Here is a 9,841-nt window from a genome sequence, read left to right on the forward strand (position 1 = left end):
TATACCAGATTTGTAAACATAAGAATTGGTTGTTAATTGGGTGCCAAAGAGTTCTAATTTCTACCTGTAGGCAACCATCTCGTATGCTTAGTATCATGGCCAGCATGTGACAAAGCACACAAAGCCAATTCATCTTTACCAAGACTCTTGTACAGTGATTCCATAAAGGGTTCATAGAAGGAAGCTGATCCTGGATTACCTGAAAAAAGTTGAAAAATTAAATTTTTTTTTCTAAATTCTTATCCTTAATTAAATCAAAGAGGTAGGGTGTCGATCTGGCTGTCTATAGTAAGAAAAAGTTCTCTGGTGAGAGAAAGATCTCTGTTTTTGAAAGACTAATAAGATTCTCCATTAATATATAGCTTCTATTATGTCTATATTTAAGGAATAAACATGAATAAATAAGTAAATGTAATTTTAGTATTTTATCAGTTGCAATGCATGGTTGAATCTTCTTTTTGATATGAATACAAAATGCGACAACAATCTAAATACAGAAACAGTGTTTTTTTTACAAAATTCCTAAATTTAAGTGATGATTTAAATGATGAAAGCCAATTTTATATTCATTATTAATCAAGAAAAAAATTAAAATTTCCAACCCCGTAAAAAATTGAAACCCTAAATTTATTTAAAACTCTAATTTGGTCTTTGTTGCAGACTTTCTACTATCATAAAATTGCAAAACAAAAATTCATTTAAAACAACAAAAAAAAATCTCTAACAAAAGCAAATAGGCTTTATTGGAGCAATAAAAAAATATATATAATCTTCATAAGCTATGAGTCAAGTTTAAGCTTAAAAATTGGTTTTTTTATGATATTTTTTACGTCTTATAGGAGAATGTTTAAGATTTGTGTAAAATAGTCTAAAACCATCCTAAAACAAACACGAACAGTCAAGACATTTTTCATATATTTTTTTTTATTTTCTTACATACAAGTTTTGCTAGATGTATTTTTTGTTGCAAAATATAAACCTACCATTGCAAATTTCTATTGCTAGTGTTTATGTGTGTGTGTGTGTGTGTGTAGAGAGAGGAGGGGGTGGAAGCGTTGCTAGGCGGAATATTAAATTATATAACCGTAGTTGCAGACACTCAGACATACAGACACACAAACCTACATACAGACAGAGATTTCAATACTTGACAATTAAACAGTTTCTGAGATCTTTAACTTTAGACAAAAATACTTTATATTATAGGATAATGTAAATGGTTAAGCAAAATGTTCTTTGAGTGTTATGGCTTCGCTATTATTGTACATACCTAATTGTCTTTTATATTAGATTTTTCTCATTCAATGATTTTTCAAAATATTTATTCCTTTCCAAGAGCTCACAAAGACAGACACACAAAAAGTCTCGTTTCTCTTTCAGTTTACTTAAAATCTATAAAGCTATTCTTTAAGTAAAAATAATGTAATAGAATAATTTATCATTTAAAAGGAAGGGAAGCTTTAAATTGGTACTTTAAGCGTTTATTATAAAAGATGTGTCTAGAAAAGGGCAGCTAAGAAATTTTAGTGGATAAAGCAAAAGATACAAAAAAATGCTTCTCTAGCTACTCTATATTTTACTTTTTCATGTCCGCCCGCAACTCTATGGGGTAATTTAATAGGCTGATATTTAAGATAGACTGCTGATTATTTGATGAAAATACCCCTTGTATGTATGTAATGAGGTGTGTGTCAACTCAACAATACCCCCCCACCCCCCTAAAATTGAAATGGCTTGCCTTCTCCTTTTCACATCCAAATGGTAACCCAATATATGAAAACCCTGTGCACTCCACTGACATTCTGACACATATCTTTACAAAGGGACAAAAAGTACATTTGTTTATCTATCTATGGCAAAAAAATATGTAATTTAGTAAAAGTAAATGTTGCAAAACTAAGTACATTTTACTAGGGATATAGGGATAGAAATATTGACGATAAAATAGTCTTCTCGCCTAAATTGTGAATAAAATTCCCTAAAATGTTAAGAGTAAGAATTGTATACAGGTTAATAATTGCCAGGGTTGGAGGGGACCATGGGCTGTTTACTACAATAGTCCCCAAACTAAGTCTTTTTTATTCGTTGGCTTACCGACCTTGGTGACTTTTATTGAATTTTGATTGGTTGGTTCGTTGAGTGTCCAAATGATTCAACCACTAATTAAAATGTACAGAAGGAATAATTTTGTGTATCATGATTAGGGATGTACATCAATTTGTCGTCTATTGTCTTATCCCTTTAAATGCCTGAATCATTGCCCCTTTCCTTCCTGACATAGAGTCAAAACATACAAACGACAACGAGACTGGGCACAAATAATTATATGGACCCACAATCTATAATACAAAGTAGCTTGATGTCCGTCCGTCCGTCTGAAGCTTAAGATCTCGGTAACCACTGAACCGATTGGATTCTACTCTTCAGGGTATATATCTATCGGTCCTGTGGTGGTTTTAAGCTATTTTCTTGGAGGGTGGGACACCCCCAACCCCCCCAAAAACAAAAAAATTCCCCCCCCCCCTTTTAATTAATATAGAGCGATTGCTCTAACAAATATTGTCCATATTATCCACAGGATATTTTTTTGTAGAAGATTTCCTTGGTCCTTTTTTTTGAAGGAGATTTCCTTTGTCCTTTACGATTTTCGCCTTAATGTTTTTTATCACCTTTTGGGGCAAAGCCCCAAGAGGCTAGGGGCGAAGCCGCTAGTAAAGTAAATAAATAGGATACAAAATGTTAAATAATACATTCTTTGTTGCAATATTTAAAAAAAAAATAGCAGGATAGCTAGATGCATATTAATTTAGCTTTTTAGCTTTTTAGATTTTATACTAATCTTTTGTGTAGTAAACAAGGATGACAACATCCATAAAAGCGAAGCTCTGAAATGGAAGGACAAACGGACATTAAGACTTGTATAATGTCAGAACTGAATAATCAGAATGCGAATGTATAAGAATCAAAGCAAAATTGTAAGTAAATTTGTTGAAAAACTGCTTGATACAGGACAATGATTATGGACATACTTACATTTTTAGGACTTGATTATAGAGTTGCTTCGCTTTTAATATTGTACTTTGTTATCCTAGGAATCAGTATACCAAAAATCAGACCAATCAGATAATTAGGTCACATACAAATTTGTTGTTAAAAATGTAAAAAAAATCAACATGTTTAAAATGGACGTACGGACATTCTGGTAATGATTATAGAGTTGCTACGCTTTCTAACTCGTACCTAACTATTACAGGAATCACCATGCAAAATTTGAAATCGATAGGACAATTATAACATGCCTAAATTAACGAAAAAAGCTATTTAAAAAAGTAAAAAAATCAACATGTTTAAAATGGACGTACGGACATTTTGGTAATGATTATAGAGTTGCTACGCTTTCTAAATCGTACCTAACTATTACAGGAATCACCATGCAAAATTTTAAATCGATAGGACAATTATAACATGCCTAAATTAACGAAAAAAGCTATTTAAAAAAGTTAAAAAATCAACATGTTTAAAATGGACGTACGGACATTTTGGTAATGATTATAGAGTTGCTACGCTTTCTAAATCGTACCTAACTACTAAAGGAATCACCATGCAAAATTTGAAATCGATAGGACAATTCTAACATGTCTAAATTAACGAAAAAAGCTATCCGTTACGGACGTACGTACGGACGTACGGACGTACGGACGGACGGACCGACCCTAATTATAGAAAAGCTTCGCTTTTAATAATTATAGAAAAGCTTCGCTTTTAAAAATAATAATTTACAATTAAAACTATCACACAATAAAAGTGTAAATTTTCTGTTAGGTTTTGATTATTAGTAGACAATTTGAGCATTTACAAGCATCAACTAATGGCTCATTAAGAAATTAGGCACCATCAAGGTTCAAGGACAAATCCAATTGCTTTATCATTTTAATATAATCTCGGAGTAAATAAATATCGGACTGTATTTAAACATTTCCCCAAATGAAGTGTGTAAGCCATTGATTACTAACATTGTAAAAACACCTCACAGGAGACAGTAATTGGGCGAAAAGAAAAAATATAAAAAGTCTAGATGATCAATCAATTAACGTACCAATAGAAACAAACCGTAGGGACATTTCGACCACATTTTATACATATAATAAGTCGGCTATTTTAAGATGTTACTTGAATTTTTAAAGATGAAGCTTTGCAAAATAAAGAATGTCCGTCTGCTATAAATTCATTTTTAGTTGGTCGGATTTATGAAGTATGATTGAACATTCAGGGTAATAAATATATTGTGTTGAGCATGAATAAGACAGCTGTTTATAAACAAAAGTCAATGAGTTTTTATACAAAAACGCAATACTAGTTGTAAAAGTAAAAAGCAAATATTTTAAAAATATGGGGGTAATTTTTCTATAATTGGATGGTGGTGGTGCCCAAAATAGTTATAACCCTTCCCAGGACTTATGTGAAGCTTCACTTTAAAGGAAACCATATCGGGTCACCAGTTAGCAAGATCCTTCGGTACAAAAATAAAGAAAGACAAACTCAGACATCCTATTACTTTTATATTATAATATCAGGAAACACTAATTTTTGGTAACATAGTAGAAACACTACTAGATATATTCATTTTTCTCTACGGCACTTAAATTTGCATTGCTGAACGAAGCTAAGTACACAGCAAAGTACACTACAACCAGGGATAGCACAATGAAAGATTAATTATTCTCCACCCAAACATCAGTCTTTGTTGGCATAACAATATTGGGGGAAGGCGAGGAGCATTTATGCCATTGTCTTCTCCCTCCCTGAGTTATATTTAACAATGATACAGCAAGTTAAAACTTGATTTCTGGATGTACTCAATTTTATGACCTACAACCTTTTGGTTATAAATACTTGGATGTACTGCAGTTCACGGTAAAATATTGCTGGTAAGGAATATTGCCGAAAATCTATGAATTTTAAAGGCTGCTATCTGCCAAACGGCTGAACGTACATATCATGCCTGCACACCATTTTAAGCGGCATACAAAGGCCTACAAATAATCTGGAATAGCCATAAATCAATAATGCATAATTATCTCGCAGTGCATAGAAATGCGCGAAAAAGAGCTATTTTACGCGTTTTTTCTTCAGTGAAGCTTTCCCTGTGCATAATTGGATCTTGGCTGTTCCAGATTATTTGTAGGCCTTCTTATGCCGCTTAAAATGGTGTGCGGGTATGATCTATACGTTCAGCCGTTTGGCAGCTAGCAGCCTTTAAAATTCTTAGATTTTTTGGAAATATTGCTTACCAGCAATATTTTACCGTTAACTGCAGTAGATCCAAATATTTCAATCTAATGATTAATCAGGGATCTGAAGGGATAAGACAATAAACGGGTATAGTCCTTTTCACGACATCCCTCCATAAGGAGCGATTCTTCGTATTTTTCACAGTAGCTTTTCTCCTATTTCTAGCCCCTGCGGGGGGCTCTAACCCTGCGGGGCCAATTACCTAACCCTGTGGGGCAATCACCTAACACAATATAACCTAACCTAACCTAAAATAACCTATAAAAAGCCATTTTAAAAATACGAAGAATCGCTCCTTATGGAGGGATGTCGTGAAAAGGACTATACCCCAATAAACTATAAAATTATATGAATCGATCCCCAAATGAAGATAAAAAAAATTACCCCTTCTGCAAATTAAAACATTGATTGAAAAGTATGGACTGCTAGTTTAAATCAACAATTCAAGATTTAATAATAATACCTAAAGTTTATAAGCTAGCAAATAAGATAACTTGTTTATATAACCTGAGCTGGACCTTTAAATCATTTCAATGGTGCGCCAAATCGGGGTGCGCCGAATTTCAGCCAATCACAGCGCGGCATTTCGTAAAATGCTGTGCTCTCATTGGTGTTAAGTTGGCTCACCCAAATTTGGCGCACCATTAAATGATTTAAAGATCCAGCTTTTGTGTACTAGTATAATTTACAGTCTAATGTCTCTTCCCTTCCTAAAAAAATATAACTACACATTTATATAACTTGAATTATTCTATAGAGTGTTTGATAACAAATATAAAATTTCAGCATTTTATAAAAAGTTGATAAATACTAGTAAATTCTTATACCCTTTTACAGTAACAGGATCAGTGTGTCTGTGTGTGTGTGTGTGTGTGTGTCTGTCTGTCTGTACCGAAGAATCTAACTAACCACCTACAAGTGTAGCTTCTCATAGGTCCTGCGAAGGTTTTCAACTGTTTTAGAGTAGGGTAACACCAACCCCCTAAAGAAAAATCACCCAGTGAAAAGTAAAATTAAATATGGATGGACCCCCCCCCCCCTCTCACCTTCACAAATTTTTACTTTGTCTCTTTCAACTAAAATAAAAAAAAGGGAAGTCAAATTCAACACCCCACCATCTCAAATGCCTCTAGAGGCCTTTATGGGACGTAGGCGATTATAAAGTTATAGGACACTGGATAGTCAATTTTTCTCGACTCCCCCCCCCCCCCCCCCCCTTTCATAAAGTATAATATGCCTTTGACATCCTATGAAAATCTAAAACAAAAAGACAATGCCCTATAAATTAAATACATCAACAATGATAATACACAAAAAATCACCTTTTAGATTACAATTAGTTGTTGAAATGTTTAAACACTTTACTCAATGAACCAACCAAAAATCAAAATTCAAATAAAGTTCCCAAAGTTTTAAAGCCAACGAACAAGATTATTATAAAACTTTGGGGACTAGTGTAATAAACAACCTAATGTCCCCTCCCTCCCTGGTATCTAAAGTCAATCTACTTTAGTAAAGCACGAAAATTTGTCAATTTTTGATAAGCGTAAACTTACTATATAAAAGCGGGAATGGGTAATCATTTAAGGTTTCATGGGACATGGATAGATATTCTGACATATTAATCAATTCATGACATGTAATGTTTGTATACATTTTAGTTTTTAACAATCTAGAAATTTCCATATCTAAATAATTATCACTTTCCTTACACAATTTATTTGAACGGAAGTTTTGGTATAATTTTTTTATTTTTGATATTTGATTATTCAAACAAATTTAAATTTACCCTTAATCGCTTACTTTTTCATTAGGTATTTATATTATACATTTTCTTAAAGCTCTCGTTATCTAAAAGGTAGTACGAAAAGACGAAATTTCAACATTCAACCAATTCTCATTATGTCTGTCCATATTATTTTCCAGTTTTTTCCAAAGTTTTTCTAATCCTCGCTGATGCAAAATTGATGGTGTAAATCAATCTTTGGATGCTAAAACATTTTCCAAGAGCCAAGGACAAGTAGACAAGAGGATAATCAAGGATGACAATATCCATAAGTTGTGAAGCACATAAAAATAATATATCATTTCAGTAGCCGGAACATACAGACTCAGCATCGAATGACATGACATAGTAAGTAAAAGCAGGAACATATGTTTATTACACTGGTCCCCCAAAATTTTATATTCACGTGATCTTGTTTGTTGGGGACTTGTATTCAATTTTGAATGGTTTGTTCATTAAGATACAGCCAATAATTGTAATCTACAGAATTGCTAATTTTGTTTATCATCATTGGGGATGTATATCAATTGATTTGCCAGTGTCTATAAATCAAGACAAAAAAGAATTGACTACAATTGAGAGTAGTATTTTTCTACGTTTGTTTGTCAATTTAAAATAAATCTCTGTAAAAGCTTAATTGAATAAGCAAATGTCCTTGTTTAAAATTAGCAAATAAGTCTTCTTAATGCAACTGCTTCTAAATTTGCATAAAAGTGTCCTAAAAAATAATTATGTCAAACAGTCAAAAAAATGCACATACAGGTTAAAAGTACGAGGATTTTTTTACTTGCACAGCTTTACTATATCAATAGGTTGTTCGTTTGTGAGTCAAAGAAAATCTTGTACGTCACTTATGAAACAAAAGCTGATCCGCACAGGCAAAGACACGCATGTTAATACTTAAATATCGCATAAAACTATAGACATATTTCTGTGTAAAATAAAATAAAAAAAATATAAGATTAAAACCTGGTTTGTTATCCCCAAGGAGTCGAAGTCCCAGGCTAATAAATCTGGTATAGATTTTATGATTTTTATTTTAGTAATCGTTGAAAAATGCATGCTATACATAATTTTTTCAATATGGCTAATTCAGCGGATATTAAATTTTTTCTACGTTAATGTTTACTTTCTTTTTTATTTCAACTGTGTCACAGTTTTCTAATCTTTTTCTTTAATGGTTACTTTTCAGCTCCACTACTCATGGAAAAAAATTCCCTTGTTAACGCTAAAATTAGTAAATATGCAAAAACAAGGATGACAACATCCATAAAAGCGAAGCTCTGAAACGATATGACAGACGAAATTAACTTTTGTTGAGTGTCAGAACTGAATATACAAAATATGAAAATATAAGGTTTGACAAAATTTGTTTCAAAACTTCTTAAATACGGAATTCTGTTTAAGGACATACTGACATTTTTATACTTGATTATAGAGAGGCTTCGCTCATAATATTGTACCTTATTGTAATAGAAATCAGTAATCAAAAAATCAGATCAATCGGATGATTTTATCAAAGAAAAAATTGTTATTCAAAAAGTAAAAAAATCAACATGTTTAAAATGGACGTACGGACATTCTGGTAACGATTATAGAGTTGCTACGCTTTCTAAATCGTACCTAACTACTACAGGAATCACCATGCAAAGTTTGAAATCGATAGGACAATTCTAACATGCCTAAATTAACGAATAAAAGCTAACTATCTCGGACGGACTGACCGACCCTAATTATAGAAAAACTTCGCTTTTAATAATTATAGAAAAGCTTCGCTTTTAAAAAATGTTTCAAGGCCATTTTTAAGTATGAAAAGTACATTCGAATTTTAATAATTTCAAGTAAAAGATATTAAAATAGAGGAATTGTTGCAATAAATATTTAATACAAACATTTTAATGTGTTTTTTTGTTGCAAAAAAAATATCTTATATCTAGAATGATGAAATTATACAATTAAAGATGAAATTTTCAAAAAATTTCAGTTCTAACTAATTTATCTTGTAATATGTACATGGCATAATGAAGACATTAAAATGTTTCTGCTACAAAGGCTCTTTTAATTAGCATTTGAAAAAGTTAAAAACTCAATGCCATGCACAATGAAATAAAGTGAAATAAATCTATAATACAAAGTAGAACGATGTCTGTCGGTCTGTTTGTCTATCTGTCTGTCTGCCTGTCTGTCTGCCTGTCTGTCTGTTTGTTTGTCTGTCTGTTTGTTTGTCTTTCTGTTTGTTTGTAGCGAAGGATCTCGCTGACCGCTGAACCGATCGGGTTCTCCTTTACAGAGTAGCTTTTCATAGGTCCCAGGAAGGTTTATAACTTTTTTCTTGGGGGGTTGGACACCCCCAACCCCCCCAAAAAAATGAAAAATACCACCCCCCAAAAAAAAAATTTATTTTCAAAACTAAGATTAAAATAGTGGGTCGACTACCCCCCCCCCCCAAAAAAAAAAAAAAAATTTTTTTTAATTTTTTAAAATCTAAAATACTAAAAATTGGTTTAATTAAACCTCTTGGGGCAAAGCCCCTAGAGGCTAGGGGCGAAGCCACCAGTACACTGTTAAAAATAATTTTTTTATTTAGTATCAAATGATACTCTGGAGAGTATTGGACCCGACAGTACGCTACAGCTATATAATTAATATATAACACTATGTAATACTATATAACACAATAATTGTTACGATATAGAATAACAACATTTTTTAGTATCGATTGATACGCTCTAGGGTAATAAAGAATACGCTGTAGAAAAGTAT

At 32.3% G+C, this 9,841-nt stretch overlaps 1 protein-coding gene across 1 annotated transcript in view; it reads right to left on the reverse strand.

Annotated features, from left to right (window-relative positions):
• Positions 1-9,841, reverse strand: part of sturkopf (lipid droplet associated hydrolase sturkopf) — a 67,498-nt gene that overhangs the window by 21,243 nt on the left and 36,414 nt on the right. The window contains exon 4 of the mRNA XM_080152255.1: positions 65-199. Within this exon, the coding sequence (XP_080008381.1) occupies positions 65-199 (135 nt within the window). The remainder of the gene's footprint in view (positions 1-64; positions 200-9,841) is intronic.

Source organism: Acartia tonsa, chromosome 3 (genome assembly GCF_053477335.1).
Source record: "Acartia tonsa isolate MP-2025a chromosome 3, ASM5347733v1, whole genome shotgun sequence".
Lineage (NCBI taxonomy): Eukaryota > Metazoa > Arthropoda > Copepoda > Calanoida > Acartiidae > Acartia > Acartia tonsa.